General features: G+C 34.4%; 2 protein-coding genes across 4 annotated transcripts in view; one reads left to right on the forward strand and one right to left on the reverse strand.

The window, feature by feature from the left end:
- LOC125037338 (SHC SH2 domain-binding protein 1 homolog B-like) overlaps positions 1-16,706 on the reverse strand; it is a 30,618-nt gene extending 13,912 nt beyond the window's left edge. Inside the window, exons 1-9 of one of the 2 annotated variants that reach the window (XM_047630429.1) lie at positions 16,582-16,706; positions 9,708-9,873; positions 5,635-5,783; positions 3,583-3,696; positions 3,318-3,412; positions 1,431-1,520; positions 1,055-1,288; positions 269-425; positions 1-112 (exon numbers count right to left, since the gene is read on the reverse strand). The exon at positions 1-112 is cut by the window's left edge and continues 33 nt beyond it. In XM_047630429.1, coding sequence (XP_047486385.1) covers positions 1-112; positions 269-425; positions 1,055-1,288; positions 1,431-1,520; positions 3,318-3,412; positions 3,583-3,696; positions 5,635-5,783; positions 9,708-9,861 — 1,105 coding nt within the window. In that variant the 5' untranslated portion in view covers positions 9,862-9,873; positions 16,582-16,706. Of the gene's footprint in view, positions 113-268; positions 426-1,054; positions 1,289-1,430; positions 1,521-3,317; positions 3,413-3,582; positions 3,697-5,634; positions 5,784-9,707; positions 9,874-10,212; positions 10,464-16,581 lie in introns of those variants that run through there. The other variant, XM_047630428.1, reaches the window with a different exon arrangement.
- LOC125037339 (TAF6-like RNA polymerase II p300/CBP-associated factor-associated factor 65 kDa subunit 6L) overlaps positions 1-21,844 on the forward strand; it is an 82,910-nt gene that overhangs the window by 39,421 nt on the left and 21,645 nt on the right. Inside the window, exon 1 of one of the 2 annotated variants that reach the window (XM_047630430.1) lies at positions 17,298-17,499. The exons of the other annotated variant lie outside the window; for it this stretch is intronic. Coding sequence (XP_047486386.1) covers positions 17,476-17,499 — 24 coding nt within the window. The 5' untranslated portion in view covers positions 17,298-17,475. Of the gene's footprint in view, positions 1-17,297; positions 17,500-21,844 lie in introns of those variants that run through there. 2 annotated transcript variants of the gene reach the window in all.

Genomic DNA, 21,844 nt, shown 5'->3' on the forward strand with positions numbered 1-21,844 from the left:
GATGCTGAAGTGAATGAGTTCCACTGAGGAGCACTATAATATCTCCTTTCATGGACTCATCCAGTGCTAATTGTAGTGTTGGGAAAGACTGACATGAAATATCTTCAGGCACCTAACATGTCAGAAAACAAAAGAAAAAAATCATAAGGATAACAAGATGTTCCAAATGTAATACTATTATGCAAATTCAGTATAGTAATATATGTCCTTACAAAATATAAATGACAACAAAAAGTGTAAAAAAAAACAACAAAAAACAAAAAAACACCTTTTTTAAAGATTTAATGAGGTCAGGTAATTTTGCCATCTCAAGAGCCAGTTCAGTGCAGGTCATTGAATCCACAACTATCTTAATAGGGGATCCCTTTTTCTTTTTGTCCTGGCATTCAAACCATTCAATGTCCTGTTGGTCTCTTGATAGCATCCTACGTTAGAAAAAAACTGATTAGCATTTTGGTAATATAACAGCAGAACCTCAATTTGATATACATTTAAAGTTATCAGGAATGCATAAAACAAATTCTAAAGGCAATGAACAAATATCTTGTAAATTGACCCTTTGTCGCTGAGGAAAATTAATAAAAAATGGGGAATATGCTGTGCTAATTTTTTATATTTTTGTGAAATGTCTCTGCTAGTGCTTAGCCACAAAGGAGTCAATTAGTAGATCTTGTGACCTTTCCTCACCTTTCCTTGAAATGGCAGGAAAAACGTATTTTCTACTAGGGCTATGAATATCAATGGTGTTATTTTTATTATAAACATTATAATTACAATAATGTTATAAATATTAGTAACAACAAAATAAGATAATGTAAAATATTTTCGTAAATCAATGAAAAGGGTGAACGGGTGAGACAGGTAGTACTCATAACTGGCTCATTGGTGACTTAGTATAAGTATAGCCATCTATGTGTAAAAACAATTAAACAAGTAAACTCACAGTGGGCATGGCATGTACGTACATGCCATGCCCGTCGGCAAAGGGTTAAGGCAGATAATATTTATCAAATTAATATAATTTTCCTCATTAATTGTGTAAGCTGAAACCCACCTTAATACTGGATCTTGCAAAGAATCATAGCGTGACCTAAGTTTTTCCATCTGTTGGTGCAGTTTGATGAGCTGAACAACATCCCTTTGGTCAACATCTGAGTCTGGATCTTCACTTTCTGTCAAAGCCTCAATTCTTTCAATTTCTTGCCTTACTGAGAGTGCCTTCTTCACTAGACTTCGTAACTCTGAAGCAACTGCTGCTGGTATGATACCATTTTCTATATCTTGATATCTGTAATAAAACAATAAAGAGAAACTGATCATCAAAATGTGTTATCAAAGGTTAGACTAAAAATCAACAAAGGCATTGCCACAAGAACCCATTTCATAACAATCCATATTCACAAATCACTTTTCAAGAATAAACTACATACAACTTGAAACGAGCAGCAATCAGAGAACTAGTGTAACAGATATTTTCTTCTTCTAGATCCCAAGCTCGCCATATGTGTTCATAGAAAAATCTGAAAAAGCAAACATTTTACAATTGCATTATGTAATTCATAATCAAAATAATACTACGACAAAGATAGAAAATAATACCCTAACAACTTAATGTCTAAATTAAGGTTAAGCTATAACAGTAATTAAAAGAAAGAAAGAAAGAAAGAAAAAAAAAATGCAATTGAAAATGCCAAAAATTTGTAAATGAAAATAATATCTTCACAAAATTCTGAAAAACATTAATCCACTAATGCCAGGAGTCATGTATCCATGTACTGTACACTGTAATTTGGTTTAGTTTATATATATGTATGTGTATATATATATATATATATATATATATATATATATATATATATATATATATATATGTATATATATATGTGTGTGTATATGTGTGTGTGTGTATATATATATATATATATATATATATATATATATATATATATATATATATATGTATATATATATATGTGTGTGTATATGTGTGTGTGTGTGTATATATGTATGTATATATATATATATATATATATATATTTTTTTTTTTTTTTTAACAGCCATTCATTTCACTGCAGGACAAAGGCCTCTCTCACTTCACTATTGAGAAGTTATATGGCAGTTTCACCCTTGCCTGATTGGATGCCCTTGCTAATCAATTGTGGTTCAGCGCACTAACACTTGTGACATGGCGGTGACTTTCCCTACGACACCTGCATTTGACTTCTCAAGGCGATATATATATATATATATATATATATATATATATATATATATATATATATATATATATATATATGTATATATGTATAATATATTTATATTTTTTTCATTCCTTTTTTTTTTCTACTCAATAATGGTTCCACATTTGCTTAATCACCGAGAAGTCAATTACTAGGGCAAGAGGATATCACCAGTCACTAACCACTGGCACCCTTAACTACAGGAAAACAATTGAGTACCCTTCAATAACCACCAATCAAGAGAGAACAGAATGACAGCAATCCCATTTAATACTACACAAACTTTAGCATTTGAAGTATAAAATTCCATTGTTTATGTATTCCAAAGACAACACAATTTTCCCCCCTCTCTCTCACCATCACTAAAACCATGCTCTCTATCCACTTTTCACTATCTGCCATTAATCCTTCATTTCAAAGGCCTTAGCTCATATAGGTGTCAATCAAAAAAAAAAAAAAGTCATACTTCAAATTCATAATTTTATAGATGTACATGGAAGTAGAAGGATAAGTAAGAAAGGCAAGGTGAGGTGGTCACAGATACTTAGGTCACACTAGAGTCAAGGATATGAATATAGAATGTTTGAGTATATGTGCTACTTCATGTATTTTTTCTTCCAAAAAAAAATGTATTTTTCATGATAGAATAGATTTTTTTTTTTTTTTTAAGAAATAATTATTTTCCTATTCTTCAAATTAGCTCAATCTTAAAAATCACCACAAGGTATAAGATTATACATGCTTCTTAGTCAGTATTTACAGGAGAAACTGAAATTCTAACGTGCAGTTTATAATAATGTATTTAAACAGGATAATTTTTTTGCTGTAATACCTATTTAAAAAAAAGTGTTGTTAAGATTATAAAAAACTTTAATGAGAAACTTTACCTTGCTTATTCTGCAAAGGTACAAAGACAGAATTTTGATATTTGCACAGAAAAAAAAGTTCCATAAGGAATTTCTAACATGTTATCTATATAACAACCATATAATCTATTTATATATATACAGCAAAGTGAACAGACCATAAAAGATAACAAACAGTACAATACAGGGTATCAGTAAATAAAAAACTTACCTAACTTGTTCCACCACTTCAGTTGTTGTGTTGATATCAATCAAACAGTTCTCTTGATCAGCAATTGGATACAACTGCATCAGTGGTATACTTATCTGTAGAAATAATGTTGTTTACCAACTAAAAATTATGATACCAAAAGCTAAAATTCTTGATACATGTTACTAAGAAAGTAATAATGAAATTGATTAACTGAAATTAAATGATTATATATTTTTGAAGGAACAAAAAACAAAAAATAAATCTTATCACATTATCTACATACCACAGTCCCCTTTGCTTGCTTGATTAACTGTTGGTCATGTTCACTACTGGGAATCTTAATTGGGTCAAGAATTGTGACATCTGCCAGTAGTTTTTCATGGCTTACATTTACAACCTGCAAACAGTGAGGGATATGAAAACTATATCTATGGAACCTAAAAGAATATATAAGAGAGAGAAAGAAAAAAGCAGCACCCCTTTTCACCAAATTATTTCTATTTGTGAACTTTACAATTTTATCTTGTATTTTTAGTCAACACTACAGTTTTTCTGTATGAAAGCCTAATAAAGAAGTGGCAACAGATAAAAAGGCTACAGTCCTTAGTTTATGATAAATGACATATTACTATTCTTATTTTTATACTTTGGCAGGAATACCCACTATACTTAAATTAGGTCAGACAAGAACTTAAGAATTCTCCTAAGACAAAACACAAATTTGTGACTTATTCTGCCCCTCTGAATGATTCTAACCTATTGGCTGTGGGTATATGCACTATCAACTGTAGTTTCTTATGAATTTTGTTGCATGCAGATAGCTTCACAACCACTAAGGAGTCAATTAGTAGGCCCAATGTGCACTCACATTTTCCCACTCCATGACTTTGAAAAAGGGAATCTAATGGTGTTAATATTGATACTGTTATCCCTGTCACTGACATTATGATTATAGGAATGATTAAAAAAAAAAAAAAAAATTTATGAAGAAAAAAAAAGAAAACAGGTAAACAGATAAGATCAAATAGGACTACTAATTGATGTGATAAAGCATTCGTGTAAATATAATCCATAATCTAAAATCAAAGTGGACATGGCAAGTCTATAATTTAATTAAAATGCAAAAGCACTATTCACAATTACAAATTAGCAATAAATAATCAGCATACTTCCATATTTCCTACTATACAATTTGCTATGATAAAATGTACTGTAGTTTCCAAACCCACGTACTCCCTTAAAAACTGAACATTTAATTCAAATTGTAATTTTTGTGTAGATCATCATCAAATGATAGCAAAAATCATGACAGAACCAAAAATGTGGATGATCCTGAAACAAAATTATTGTTGTCACTTTTTCAAGACATTCTTATATAGCAAGGATTTAGAAGCTTTTCTAATTTTGTATTTGCATCACTTTAAAATAATGCTTCTTACCTATCAGGTTCTGCACATTTCACTCTGCTATTTAGCCAAAACTATGCAAACCATTTTTACCTATATCCTCAAACAAAAGTATTCAGTATATTTGTATAGAAATTATTAGAATTTCCATGAAAAAAAATATGACAAAGCATATATAAACTAACTTATCTATATTAAAAAGTATAATAATTCATACCATACAAATATGATATTCTGAATAGATGTGCATACAAATGGCATTAAATCTTGTGTACAAAGAAAATAGTAGCCTTACCTACCACAAAAAAACTCACTCTGCCACACACACACATACCTAAATACATATATGTATTGATTTTTTTGTACTAATCAGTCTTTACCCATTGCCAACAGGCATGACATGTATGTACGTGCCATGCCCACTGTTACTTGTTTAATTGTTTTTACACATAGATGGCTACACTTGTACTAAATCACCAATGAGCCAATTACGAGTACTGCCTGTCTCACCCGTTTACCCTTTTCTTTGATTTACAAAAATATTTTACATGATCCAATTTTGTTGTTACTAATGTTTATAACATTATAGTAATGATAATGTTTATAATAAAAATAACACCATCGATATTCATAGCACTAGAAAAAAATACATTTTTCCGCCAATGCAAATCAGGTAAGGTCAACAAGGTCTACTAATTGACTCCTTTGTGGCTAAGCACTAGCAGAACCATCTATGTGCAGAGACATTTCACAAAAAAAATAAAAAATCTTTCTGTTTCTTTTATTTTACCAATATTCTTGCATGTATTACTACCAAGAGAAACTAAAATAGATATGAGAGTAAGAAAAAAAAAAAAAGAGATGAAAAAAGATGGATAAAGAAAATTATATTCCATGCACAGGTGTGCACTGCATACAAATATTCTTACATCCACAAGGATATCAGCACAGTGATACAAGTTCAGGAAGGAGCTCGACTGTCTGGCTGTAACAGACCAAATTGCTCGCCATCCAGCTGGTTCTATACTTCCTTCCACATAATGCACTAAAACTCTCTCTACCCTATCTGCAGGTGACCCTGAAAGAGAAATGTAAATTTTGTAAAAAGTAATAAGATTTACATCATAGTTATGCATTGTTATGAATATAATTAGCAAATCTGAGTCTGACTATAATCAAGTGAACAGTACTGAAATTTTACATGGTATTTTTAATGAATCACAAAGCTATACTCTGATGTAGGAAATGAGTTAGTAATTTTGAAGAATGCCAGTGTAATGAACTTTCTATAAAACAAGACAATAAGCATATGAACACATATGAATCTGTAAAATAACCAATTCTGATAAACAAGGACTTTATTGCTTGTGAATGTTCCCGGTAAAATGTATTATCTGTATGAAACGTAACTTATAAAAAAAATAACAAATAATCCTCTGTCCAAAATGACAGAACTGAAATACAAAGAAACAGAAACTCATTGGAAAATTATCTTAAACAAGCTGTATTCCCACAAAAATATCTGTAATTTACATTCATCAGAGTAAAGGGAAGTAGGGCAAGAAAAAAAAATACAGTGTGATCAAAATAAACAAAGACTGGAAAACATGCAAAAAAGAATGGTCTATTAATGCACTTACAACAGAATAAATATAATCAAGGAAAAAAAAAAAAGAAAAAAAAAAGAGTTTAGATATCAATCAAGAAGAAAGCCAATTTGAAAATGCATGGTGTTCATTCCTGTGTTAAAAGTAATGAAAGAGGTTCTGGCATTGCCACTATACATTACATTTAAAGGTGATGGCCAGTATCATTGTCACTTTGCAAAGATTTATCTTTGGTATCATATAACCCATTGCTGCCACTTAAATATGTACTGTTGACTGTAGTTTTCATTTGTGTAATCAATTACACATTGATGGTTCCACAAGTGCTTGACCTGATTTTGCCTTTCCTTTTTTTTTTCTTTTTTCTTCCTTTTTTTATCTAATTTTGTTGATATCATTGTTGTTATTTTTCACATATATATTATGATTATTATAATGTTAACATTGATAAGAGCAATAAAAGACTGAAAACATCTTTCCAAAAATCAAGGATAAACAAGCGAGATAGATAAGACTAATAATTGACTCCTTGGTGATTAAGCACTTATGAGCTATCCATGTTTAATGACAAGAAATAAACAAGAAAACACAAAGGATATGTTATGTATTTTTGCCATCTGGGCACCTGTTGGTTATTATTCATCAACAAATGAAATTAGCCTGAAAAGTAGTTTTGATGGCAATCACTGTGAAGTGTCCCTGGCTATAAAACAAATTTGAAATCTGGAAAACTAAGGAAGCCTTGAGGAAATTGGGCTAGTACTTATGCAGAACTGATTGATATTTAATCAGATCATCATGACTTTTCTGAACAAAATTATTTTTACAGATACAGAGGTGTGGCAATGGAAGTTAGCCAGAGTATTCAGGTGATCCAGCAGTAGACACAGAAGCCATTGAAGACAATGGTTAATGCAAGACAAGGATAGGAGAAGTTATACTTTTTGTATGTTGGAGGCCTTTATTAAGCAGATGTTACCAAACAACTTTTTAGATTAAAATCGTAATATCATACTCAAGGTTAGTTTTGGCAAATTAATGAGAATTGTCTTTCAGCTAATAATGTTTAAGAACTCTATTGATAACAAATGTGTTTCAGTGATGTGGAAAAGCATTCCATGTCCAATGTGATTTCAATTTATCAAGTTAGCTTACACACAGATGACTCCACAAGATCTTAGTCATCAAGGAGTCAATTAATTGTCCTACCTGATCATACCTATTCACCCTTTTCCTTGATTTTTGGAATTCTTTTTTTTTTTTTATTAGTATCTGTAACAATATAATAATCCCAATCTCAATAACAGCAATGACATCAACAGCTACTTGGTGACTGTGCACTTGCAGAGACATATATGTGTAAGCAAAATTCACAAAGTAAAACTACAGTGAAATGTGCAAATACCTAGTGCCAATGGCACTGGGTAATTGCACAACAAAAAGTATACAAGTCTGATTTTCCACAGCCATGTAGTACAAGATAAAATTTGTTTGTAATAGACAAAATGACTGGAAATATAACACGTTTCTTCTACTGTAGTGTTACTTTCACAAGAAAGTTGTGCAACATGTATACATTTAAGGAAATGTTATGGCAATAAAATAATCAAAGCAAAGAACTACACTCAATTATACATGCAATAATCTGTGTAAGCAAAATATATTGATAACCACAGAAATCAAGAAAATAGGTTGTGACAAAGCCATGCAGAGAACAATTCCATAGCAATCAGGTGAGGGTCCAGGGGCAAAACCCAATAAGGAAGGTAAAATTTGTCTGTAATGGACAGACTGACTATGGCGTTACCTTCACATGTAATACTATGGTATACAATTACATGAAAATGTAATGGCACTTTAATAATCAAAGAAAAAAACTACACTTACTAATACATGAAATAATCTGTGTAGGCAAACTATATCCTCAGAAATAAAGAAAATGGGTCACTGCATATGTGGAGAGCAATGCTACAGCGATTGGATGGGGGTCTGGGGGTGAAGCCCCCATGTTATGAAGGCTCTTTTTTATTCATACAGCATTGTCTGTGGATTTCCTAGGAATAGCTGGAGTAATAGGGACTTAACCTCAGAGGGGTAAGGTCACTCCATAAACATTAACAATACTTTCATTTATATCATTTGCAATGGAAAATAACAAGAGATTCATGCATATTACAGCACTGATAATTGAAAGATGGAATAAAAATTGCAAGATTGGATGACTGTGTGAAACAAAAAAATCACCAAAGCTAATATTATTGACATGCAGAAAGTGTAAAGTTCTAAAAAATGTTACAATAGAAATCCTTGTTCATTGTGGTGTTAAATTGAGGTTTACAAAAGAAATCCATGTTCATTGTGGTGTTATATTGAGGTTTCATATCTTGACAATGGCATGTTGTAAAGCAATAGCAGCTGCCTCTATGCCTCCAGCTCCCTAGCAAAGACTATCAATCAAACCAGACTCTGGCAAGGCAGAGTCTGGATTAGCTCCTTATTTGATGGCACACCACATATAAACTTTATCATGCTTTTCACCAGTGATGTAAGGGATGGAAATCTTTGTAATTTTATATGTCTCTTGTGTACTGAATAAGCTTATCTGCATGATGTGTAAAGAAAACAACCATGAACATCAATAATATTTTGAGATATTGACCTTGCAATTTTTAAAATCTACTTTAATTTAATTTCAAAATCTCTATCTTCAAAAATACTTATAATTATTCGGAAAAAAAATCTGAGCTTTCCAGTGGTGAAGCCAAAAAACTACATAAAGTAAAGCCTCATTCCCTTATTCTGTACAGACTCTAAATATATGGTTTAAAGAAAAAAGAGAAAGTAACTTTTAGGTTAGTTTTATAATACTTTTCCCCAAAGAAACTTAATTATCTAATTACCATAGCATCTACATTCAAAGATATGCTAACTGGTTTACCAACTATCAAAAAATGTAAATATCCTTCCTAATCTAGGGGTTTCCCCCATCTTTCTTCCCTATCACTGCATTTCCCTAGCTGGGAGACTCCCACCCAATTATCTTAAACACAGTCTCTGCAAAACCTATTTTCTTAATTTTTTACATTATTCTTTGCCTGTATATATTATTTCTTGTATCAGAGTGTAGTTCTTAATTGTCTTTTTGACACTGTAATCTAATTTTCCTTATATTAGTTATTATGTAAATATATACCAATTGCATATTGCTATGAAGGTCTACAAGATCTACATTGCTTGAGCATAAGTAACACAGGCCATTGCGTGAGAGCAGCAGTAAATAATGTGTAGTTGCCAGATGAGCATGTAAGAGGCATGGGTAGCAATATGATTTACCAGCTATTTATTACTATCAAAATAATAACAATTCACTGCAGAAGATCCTTCATTAAACTCACCTTGTAAAATATAAGTTAACTCACTGATATGATCATCTGGCATCCAAGTCACAGTAAAAACCTCTGGAGTCTCTGTATCCTCTTGGTCTGTGACTTTTGTACTTCCTTCTGTTTTACTTAAAACACACACCTGCTCTGGGTTTGTATCTGCCATGCTGTCTCCTTACTGAAGCATACAGATAATAAATATTAACCTGAACACCTAAATTCAGTCTGAAAAGAATTCTGTGTCAATACAACAGGAAAGCGTATTTATTTTACGTTTGAAACCACTTCTAACTTATATGGGAATTAGAGTATGTAATTGGTTTCAATTTAGTATATTTTTATGTGTTAATTTTCAGTTGAACATTCACTACTTGTAAACTTTGAAAGAGTATTTTCATTTTTGCTGGCATAACATCCGAACACTTCAAAACAAAGAACTAGTCTCATTATTCACAGATTATATAACAAAATTTGCTTCTCTGTATACCAAGAAGTTAATCAGTTAACATTTACTTACCCCTCAAAAATGCGGAAAAAAAAATGAAACAGCAGTTTTCTGAAAGCGATACTTGCAAATCAAAATCAAAAGTGCGAGCCAACTGCTCTGGGGGTACAGGATTATCTCTTATTTTTGTATTTCCCTATAGTGGTTCGAACGTATACATTTGTTATACCCACTGTTTGAAGACATTTACGAGATGTAGCCAGTATGCTTCATTATCACTGCAAACAGGACATTTGAGATATATTTAAATTATTTTCGTAGTCCCGTATCCCACTATCGGTTTAAGAAACCTGTAAAATTAATATGAATATCATAGACAACGGTGGATATTTGAGCATGTCATAACATTAACACTTTTTGTGTTCGCAAAGTGACAAATCTATAACAGTCAAAGCTGAACTGTTTCATACATCTGACCATACGCGCGTGTATACACACATATACATATACGTACATATGGACATGTATGTGTGTGTGTGTATATATATATATATATTAACTTACATATATAAATACATACATACATGTGTGTGTGTGTATTATGTATTTATATATGTATGTTAATACATATATAAATACATATAATATAATACATATATAAATACATAATATAATATAATACATATATAATACATAATACAATATAATACATATATACATACATAATATAATATAATACATATATAAATACCTAATATAATATAATACATATATAAATACCTAATATAATATAATACATATATAAATACATAATATAATATAATACATATATAAATACATAATATAATATAATACATATATAAATACATAATATAATACATATATAAATACATAATATAATACATATATAAATACATAATATAATACATATATAAATACATAATATAATACATATATAAATACATAATATAATACATATATAAATACATAATATAATACATATATAAATACATAATATAATACATATATAAATACATAATATAATACATATATAAATACATAATATAATACATATATAAATACATAATATAATACATATATAAATACATAATATAATACATATATAAATAATATATAATCATACGGCCTGACAGTAAAGTGACCCAAATAATATACAGTGAATGTAAAAGTTAAAGAAAATAACGCACACTCATAGATGTGCTGTGAGGATTCGGCGTAGGTGACCCGTGTGTGTGGCTGTGTATTTACACATGTAAGTCAGGGCTCTCTGTGTTCGGGGAATGACCCCGCCTACAAACGGGACAATGGCCACAGACCAGCCCATGGAAACGGAGGGCAGGTATGATGTCCTCTGTAAGGCAGATATTGCTGGCGGGCCCCACGAACGAACAAAGGGAAATCGAAACAGGAGAAATGACATCGCACAATGAACGCGTTATACAAGCCAAGTGAATGAAAGTGAAAAGATTGGTGACCCAGAGAGTCATCATAACGAATGGGGGGGAGTTAATCCCCAAGACTATTAAAATGGTTGGGGGAATGGCACCCTTTAGGTGTGCAATCTTCAAATCCCTGACCCCATTTTGCTCTAATTGTTCAAAGTGGGGACACGGAGAGAAAAGAAAAGAATTCTGAAGACAAAATTATCCCTCGTCACTGTCGTCAGGAGCATAATGCAGATTCTCAATTGTGCGCTTACTATCCAAAGGATAGGAAAATAATCAGCCATAACAAGCAGGCAGCCCCTCGTTCTAATGATATGGGGGAATTCCCCACACCTGCAGAGGTCAACAGTGATGGCCCTACATAGAAAGCCATGGCACCGACTACAACACCAGCACCAACAGAAGTTAACGCCCCATCAACTCCAGCACCAGCACCTACCATAATACCAATTCCAGCTCACTACAGCAGGGCAAGCAAGAGTACAACAGTGAATTGACGGATCTGCTACAAATACTGCTTAGGCAGATGGAGCAGATGATGTTTATGAAGCAGCAACAGGTTGTTCAGCAATCCCAGTTCCAGGAAAGAGCTATGGCAGCCTCAACCTGCAGTGGGCCTTCGAAATGGTCAAGTGCTAACCGATGATTCCAAATAATCTTGATATTGATGTGTGCTGCCCTCAAGAAGTCAGAACTGATGCTCGTTATGCAGAAAATACTTGATACACAAATGACAATCCTAATATTGCTAATCCCTCTACAAGAGGATTTGGTATTTACATTAAGGAAAGTGATCAATGGCAAACATGACAACACATGTGCTGAATATCTTGGTGTTAAAATATTTCTTTGTGGTAAAACTATCACCATCATTAAAGTATATAACCCACATGATAGTGAAGTGGGACTTAGACATCCTTACAATATGATGAATAGTGATACTGTCTTACTGTGTGGGGATTTAAATGATCGTCATCCTCTCATAGGCTCTGAGGGGAGCATCATAGGCAAAAACGGCAAGGTTTATAATGACTATCTCCAAAACACCAGCGAACCCATACAACTATTATGCCCCTTAGAAAGGTCTCATTATGTAGGTGGCAAATTATATCATATAGTTGTATACAATCATCACAAACTCCTTAATACTGCGAAAGTCATCCCATTCTTAGTCAGTGACCATTGGTCATTAAGTATAACCTTCCCATTCTACCAAAAAAGCCCATCTTAGCCACGCCTTCTTTATCATCTTGCTACTAAACATCATAATGAGTTTACTAAAAGGATTGACTGCTGGTTTGTGGACTTTACTCTTATCAGACTTGAACATTTTAATAAAACTCTGTCAACAAATTGGTAACATCACTAAGCAACTTCGCCTCAGAGGCCCTATCAAACGTAGGTTCCATCCTCCAGAGGCAAACGAGCATATCGCCTGAACAAAAATCCCGAAATAAAATTGATTGAGATTGTATGCCTAGGCAGAATCGATTGACTCCACGACTCCCATGAGTAATGTGTGGAGGGAAGTCAACAAGATCAACGGTAATGCATACATTGTAACTCCCCACCCCCATCCAAAAAGGGTAGCTTTGTCAATCCTCAGTAAATGCTGCGAAAATTCCTCTCTCGATAATTTTCCATTATTCTGGTGCTCCCGTAATTTAAAATACGAAAATGTAATTGACTATCATTGCCAACTTTTAGATGATGTTGATGCAGCATTCACAAGTCATGATCTTCTTACAGCTATTAAGACTAGCAAATCCACTGCACCTGGGGATGATGGAATCACTTATGACATCATCTGACTGTATAAAAGGTATGCATGAGAATGAATATCTTCACAATACAAGATATGTATTTGACCGGTTTCGACTTTGTCTTCGTCAGAAATACATGTATTTCTGACGAAGACAAAGTCGAAACCGGTCAAATACATCTCTTGTATTGTGAAGATATTCATTCTCATACATACCTTTTATACATTTGTCAACATGAACGCGGTTCATCATCTGACTGCTTGCAAAGGTGCAGGTAAAGGGAAGAAATCTTGATCTCTCATCTTGCCCACTGCCTGGAAACAAGCTACCATTATTCCCATCCCAAAACCAGGAAGCCCAGATTAATTTAGAACAATTTCTCTGTTTCTATTAATCCTGTGAAAGAATTCTTCTCACTCGTTTACTCCACCAGATCGGAGATCGAATTCATCCATCAAATCTTTGGTTGCCTAAAAGGGGAAGGAGCACAAATGTGTTTAGTTCAATACCTAATCAGAAGTAACGAACAGTCTTCTTACTTTACAGATTTCAAGGGAGCATTCGACAGAGCCATTCCTGTTGCAATCATCCATGAATTTACTCTTTTATGTGTTAAAGGCACTTATAAAGGATAAAGGATTATCTATTTTCGAGAAGAGCAAAGGTATGGTACCAAGACACCTACAGTGCTCAAGGTGAATTAGCACTCAACAAGGTGGAGTTTTGTCCCCAACACTATTTAACATACTTCTGCACTCTCTTTATAAGCTCAACTGTAAGTTAGGAGACCTATGTAGCATCACATCCTATGCTGATGACATTCTCATTCAGGTATTGGGATGTGTTCAGAGGTTCAGCAAAAAATGTGCTTCCCTTGAAACCAAGCCTACCAAGACTAAGTATATTTACAGATTTTGAAAATTGCCATACATTTCAAGGTTAGGTGGACAAGTTATTGCAAAAACTGACACCTATAAGTATCTTGGTGATTGCTCCCCACCTTATGTCCAGCAATTCTCACTTCACACCGGAAATTGTTCAAAACATCAGGGAACATTGCTCGGAGCGTTTAACACCTTTACAAAGGTGTTAAATAGGTGCCTCCCTGAGTCCTAAGGTTGTTGTATATATCCCTTGTTAGATCCATGATGGACTATGTGAGCCGGGTTCTGAGTATGTGACCACAAAATGGTCTCAAACCCCTTGAAGTCTTACTTAACAAGGCCATGAGAATCTTCCTTGGTTACCCAATGACTGCTAAAGTTCTTGTCATGAGGAAAGAGCTAGACCTCCCGTCAATTCATTGTCGTAACATCCAGGTCAACACCATACTCGGCTGCAGACTTTTGTAGCTTCAATCCAGACCACAAATTCCCCTTGCTTTGTCTAACAAGATTAATTATAAAGCTAAGCATGTCCGGTGCCCTCGATACATCAAACTGATACAGTCACACTGAGAATTGAAGGCCAAAACTGCTACAACTATTGCCAGCTTCAATATGTGAAACATTGATGCAATTTACATCCCAGAAACAACACTTACTGCATCATGATATAGATCACATGTATATGTTCATATCGACAAATTAACTGGACCTAAATCCATGACTTCATTAACAGAACACAGGTACACTCTATAAACTTACTGCATTTAGAACAAGAAATATGGAAACCAGGGATATCCTACACTCATCCATGAATGGAAACAAGCTACCATTATTCCCATCCCAAAACCAGGAAGCCCAGATTAATTTAGAACAATTTCTAGCCTAACAGAGCAAGGTATACAAGTGTCGCTATACTGGATACCCTCTCATATAGGAATATCAACCTGTGGCAACGTGGACCAGTTAGCAGAACTAGCACTTCCCCGTGAAGAACCATACTATGCAGTACCATTTTCTTAAATAAATTAAAAATACGTTGTCTGCTGTCTTCGAGCTGAAGAAAAATGGACATGGTACTATCTGGCATTATGAAAGTATTGCAGCAACATTTGATATGGACAAATTATACATAGTCTATAATGGATTGTCTGAGAGAGCAGGTTACACTAACCATGGTACGCACAGAATATCAGTACACTACACATTATGCACAGGGTGCAAAATGTGCAAGGCGCCTAAGTCGCATAATATTCCACATTACTTGCTCTGTTGCTCGAAAACTGCATCCTATCAATCAAACGGCACTGTCCAGAGACCAGCACTTATTGATTACATCAATTTTATTACATCAATGTGATAAGTGACAAAAAAACAACACAAAAAAACAACAACTAGATGATATGTGAATAATGCAAACACAATGACACAGCCCTTCAGTGTTTGATTGACAGCCCTCTACAAAAATAGAACAGTCAGTTTGGATATATGCTATGGCATCTTACCCTGGCTTTTTGCAGGGCATGTATACTGTAATTTAAATAGATTTTGATCATATTTTGATTTCTCTCTACCTCTGCCTTACCAATGAAGTTGCTGAAAACCTAGGAAGCTGGTTTAGGTACTGCTGAGTGTTCGGAAGATGATGATGAATATTAGTGACTATACTTTTAGTTGAAATATCATAATGGAACAAGAAAACTTGCTCACAGTACACTCATACATCACAAATGATAGTCTAAAGCAACCACTGAAAAACACGTTAGGAGAACTACACGTGGTTACTGAAATGGAGCTCTCATGTCAAACTGTACGTGGAAAGTTACTTCTGCAAAGACGCAGTGGAGGCCATCGTGAGAAAAACACCATATTAGTTTTTCTTCTTCTTCTTTCCAAATTAATTGTTTGAGTTTTTTTTTTTTTTTGACTCCGTGGAGAGTGGCCCTCAAATTGTCCGGTATGACTCAACCATGGGAACTGGATACTCATTTACCTCTACCTCGTGTGCTAATAATTACGCATGTATCAAGCTTAAGTTTTACAGTCAGTCACTAAGAGGATAGTAGGGGCATTTTTTTGTGTATCAAGAAATATCTTACTCTTTGTATGACATGGCTAAGAAATTATCAAATAATCCTATGAACGACGATTTTTTTTCTTCTTTACTATGGTTCTTGCATATAATGAATATCCTCGTCACAGATTTAGAATAACCTAAAATTCCTGTGTGCCAATAGACATTTTAATTAAATCCATTTCAATATAACACTTGTATAATTTGCTCAAAGGGATGTGAAGTGACCATGTGACAATTATTCTCTCCCTTACGTGACTACGTGACAACACAATTTGGGACCATATCTGGAGGTATTCCAGAAGGTCCATCCTGTCACTTTGTTCAATTAAGCTTTTTGAGTGTATGTTGAACCAAGTCCCATATTTGGCCTCAATTGGGAATTAGCTGCTGGGCTATGTGTTCGTGTGGCCGAGCTGTGGAAGATTGGTACCGTACAGGGACAGGGGCGTCACTTAAGGGGGGGCTATGGGGGGTGGTTCACCCCCCCAACTCTTAAAAAAGACTCTTTTTGCAGGGCAAAATCTAGTTCTGCAGGGCAAATATTCTCTTACGGAATCTGCCTCAATAGCCGATAAGTATTCAAGATATATAAATAACTATATGAAACTAATTGTTGATGATACTTGATTTATAACATACTTGATTTATAACATTTATAACAGGCTACTTATAAAGAGCTAGTGAGCATTTTCTTTTTCGTGATTTGCAGGGCAAAAATTATTTTTTCAGGGAAAATTTACCCGTCACCCCCCCAACTCATAACATGAAGTGACGCCCCTGTGCAGGGATTTCCTTTTTCAAATACCTTGGGGTAATTTTGATACTCCAGATGATATGCACAATCAGCAGCATGACTATGAAATTCTTACAGAACAGTTATATTCCCCGTTGTTAAAAAAATAACGAATAAAGTCATACGTGGAAATAAAGAGCTCAGGCGCCGTTTTCTATTACAACTGTATCGGAAAGAAACCGACCGAGTATTTGTTTACCTTTTGAGTTGCGTCTCGCCGTTAGTTTGTCTAGTTGCAACTTGGAATCCCTACAAAAATACTGACTAATTATAGTCTGAAAGCCTTCATAAGAGGAAAGCAGGAAAGAAGGAAACCTTACAAAAGAAAAATCGAATTGTTTCACAGTCAGTAATGGTGGATCGGAACGATAACAGGGTAAGCTAATTATTTATCAACTTCCTTAATTATTCTTCATTTGTTTTGTTCACGTATCTTAGACACAAGTGAGATTTGTTGATTAATCAGAGTAAGTATTGATGTAGCCCTAAGCTACATTACTGCTAAAATAATAAACTAACACTGGCTAATTGGATTATGTATAACGATTTAGGTACGTCTGCATAACTGATCGTGATGATTTTGGTATAAAGGGATTCCTTTCACTCTCTACTACCCAAATGTATTGAAATTATGCTGCAAACTCCCCCCCCCCCCCATAATAAAAATCTTGGCCCTGAGGGAAATTGAGCGGTAAAACATGAATAATGTACACAGAATCAGTCACTGTATTGTCCAATGTAGGGGGCTGTTCCCCCCTGTGAACCACCTCCTCATGAAAACCCCTGCCCAGGAACACAAAGAATCCTCCATGTATTCATTCAAGGTGGGCTACTACCCCCCTACCTCTTGCCTGGTCTACAAAATCTGAATTCACCTCTCATGTTCTGTCAGGACAGAGCCCGGGTAAATATCTGGATCTCGCACCAATTTCTTGCCTTGGTCAATAAATCTGCAACGGACAGCCTGCAAGTAGTCAAAATCCTTGTCGTTACTGTTGGCGGGAATTGCAACCACTATCAACCACTGTTTTTCATTGTTGTCATTATATTTTATGTGTTAAGTGTGAAACAGCACCTTATACACAGCTTAGCCATGACAAAACTTATTTGAATTTAAACTGACTTCCCTTGGGTCTAACTTCTATTATCATGTAATTATCTATCTTATTGGCATTAACCACTTGATAACGGGTGAAGAAAAAAAAAAAAAAAAATTTAAGCTCTGGAAATCAATGGCAACACACCGACTTTGAGGGCGGGAGTACGGTACATCAGCCGAATCACCGGCTCATAGCACTCTGGCACACCGTGGTGGCATACAGCTGCACGTCACAGATCGAGTGGTTTCTTTTGACACCTCACAGCGTGACCCATCGGGAAGGGGTTAATAGACTGGTTGCAAGTGGCTATTGACACATCATAGCGAGGTGCAACTCCTATTGGCTCATTTGATTTCCCTTTCTCATATCAACCTCTTATATTCAGTTAAATTTTTTTTCCTCTCCCTCAATTTAGCTTTATTTTTTCTCGCTGCTGGCAGAGTACATGTTATGGTGTACCTGGAATTTTAGAGTTTTATATCCTTTCTACTACCCTTTTTATTAGTTTGTGAAGGTAATGCTATAGAAGAAAAATTTCTTTGGTGTTTGGTGTCATTTCTAATGATACCTAAATTTTTTATGAAATGGTCACCTTGATGTAAACTGAGGTAATTTTTTGTTTCACAGAGTAATCCAACCTTGCAGTTATTATTCAGTGTTTCAGTCATTCAGTCAAATTACATAAATCTCTTCTTGTTTTCAATCAAAAATGATGTAAGTGAAAGTTCTATTAATTGTTTATGAAGGGACTGCCCCCCCCCCCCCCCCATTATTCCAGCCATTCCTAGAAATCCACAAACATTGCTATAGAAGAAATGTGTCTTTGGTTTTAGATGTCATTTCCAATAACACCTAAACTTTTGATGTAAACTGATTTTTTTTTCTTGTTTCACATAGCAATCCAATCTTGCAGTTATTATCCATTATTTCTGTCATTCATGGGGTTAAAAAATGCATATGTGTTGCACAACATTCTTATCATCATTTTGAGAAGGAAATACCTTAGGTGAATTGGGATTTATTTTAATCATTCTATTCATTACAGGCAAACTGTTTTTATCATATGGCCCAGAATTGGGACACTTTTTTTCTGTGTCATTTCCTTAGTAAATAGCCATTAAAGAAGATATGTAACAGAGAACAGAGAAGGTCGACCAATTTTTTTAAGTTGCTCATTATGTTTACATTGTGAGAATAAATTCTATTCTGACCACATAACTCATCTGTCAGGTAGTTTATGTATTACTGCACTCTTGTAAAAAACTATTATTTAGTAATTATCAGTCCCATCTTTTCCAAATTTGATATTAACATGTTACTTTAATGTCACTATACTTCTTTAATGTGTTTTAACTATCATTTACCAGTTATATAATTCTTTACAATAACCTCTGCATATGTGTCTTGATGACCAGGTTTTTTGACATTTGTGAAAATGTTTCATTTCATTTTTGTTTCAAGTCTGGTTCATCTTGAAAACAATATAATACTATTGAGAAGAAATAGCAGTAATTCTTTCTACGACTGATGTGCCTCTATGGCAAAGCTCATCATCACTGAACGTTTATAGGGTAAAAGTCCACGGACATCCAACCCATCCTTGGCAAAATCTACTGGAATAAACACAAACATAAATACCCTCTAACTTCCTAGCAAGGGGGTTCTGCCCCCTGGACCCTGTACTTTATATACAGTATGGTATAATAATATATTTCCCTAATCAGGGGGCTCTGCCCCTTGAACCCCCATAGTATTTACACATTTCCTTCTAGCTTATGTTGCCCAGCAAGGGCCCCCTGGACTCCCATCATCCATATAAAATACATTCTAACCTTACATCCAACCTAACAACCTATGCTGCCAAGGCAATATCTTATGTCGTGTATAACATCAACATTTACAATCTGCAGGAATCTGTGTTTACACATTCATTTTGTAATTCAAGGAAAGGTGAAATCAGGTAAGGTCACAAGATCTACTAATTGATCCTTTGTGGCTAAGGACTACAGAGACATTTCACAAAAATGTAAAAAATGAGCACAGCATTTTCCCCCTTTTTTTTATTCATTTTCCCTGGCGGTAATGGGTTAATTTGTAAATTTGAGATATATTGGTTTGGTTATGGAATGACCAAACTTTATGTGACTTTCATTACACTTAGTATCTTAATTATACTATTCCCAACACTTGGGATACTTGATGAGCTCAGATATTATACTATGATGGATATGAATGTCTAGTTCTTCTACATAGCCTGTATATTGTTTCAAAGATTGCCCTTAATCAACACAGTTATATAAACAAAACATTTCTTCTCTGTGCGAGTCATAGAATGAAAGCCTGCAGTTATCAAAAATCACAGTCATGAAAGTGGGCATGTGCAGAATAACTATTTTCATATGTGCATAGTAATACACAAACTAGTAGACAAGTTGTTTGGTCAGTTAGTGTTTGAGACTAGAGTAAATTCTTTAGAAACTTTGAAAAATTTAAAAGCTTATTAAAGGTAAAAGATGGGTCTTGGCTCATCTCTACCTTCTCATGACAGGTCTGATCAACCTGCCTAAGCCACAACCTCTTAGGTCTCGAACAGAGACAACCTGGTGTACAGGATTGTCCTGAGGGAAGCGAGCCTGGTGTCCATATAGTCAAAGTTAGTGGCTCTGGGATATGTTCTATCGTTGACTTGCCAGGAGTGAATCTGGCCTCTGGTGCCTCAGTAGCTGATGATCTCCGATAAGAATGTGAGCAAGAAACTTACCTGATATACTGAACAGTGTAATGGCTTCTTGATTGCAGCAGTCCCATCAATCCCCTTTCCCCTTCCAGAGAGGGATGACCACACCCTTCAGCAGGTCAGGGGGGTAAGGTACCAGACTACCAGATATTGTCTAGAGGGGTCCAGGGGCAGAACCTCCTCTAGCTAGCACAGTATTCTATGATTACTGTAATTGTACAGAGTAAAATGAAAATATAAGTCATTCATCATGCAAAAGAATATAATGGATATACATTTGCCACTGCATTTACATAACAATATGCTATGATTTTACTTTAAATTTAGGATCTAGTATAAGTATATCTTCCAATGTATCATATGAAATGAAATTGTTAAATAGTTCTTTACACCTCATGTTATGTGTTCTGAAAGGCTGTATCACATAACAGTAAGATTTTTGCACAGTCTGCAGCTAGATTCATTTGCACTTCTTGCAGCATACAGTTGCCAGTACATTCTGTAGCCTAAACATATTTTGGCAATAACCATGTTTTACTGTCTGGTTTTACTTCAGTGCCACCCATAGGAAAGCTTGCAGTCTTGTAGTGCCTTATGCTACAGTTTTTAGGCCTTTGTGAGTTTGGCAGATCTACTAGTTATTCCTTATAAGAACCTTTCAATATGTGTACAAAAAGCATCCCTAGATCTATGTTTATGGTATCTTTTCAATTTGTCTAAGTGGTCATGCTTACATATATCAACATGAGAGGGTATCCATATAAATATCTGTTTTGAAAGTGTCCAATGAGCACTTTGAGCCACAGAAAACTACTCCAGAGCCTGGAGACATTAACGCATTCGCCCCGGATTTATGTTTTGTCCCCTGTAGTTTTTGGTGAATT

Source organism: Penaeus chinensis, chromosome 23 (genome assembly GCF_019202785.1).
Source record: "Penaeus chinensis breed Huanghai No. 1 chromosome 23, ASM1920278v2, whole genome shotgun sequence".
Lineage (NCBI taxonomy): Eukaryota > Metazoa > Arthropoda > Malacostraca > Decapoda > Penaeidae > Penaeus > Penaeus chinensis.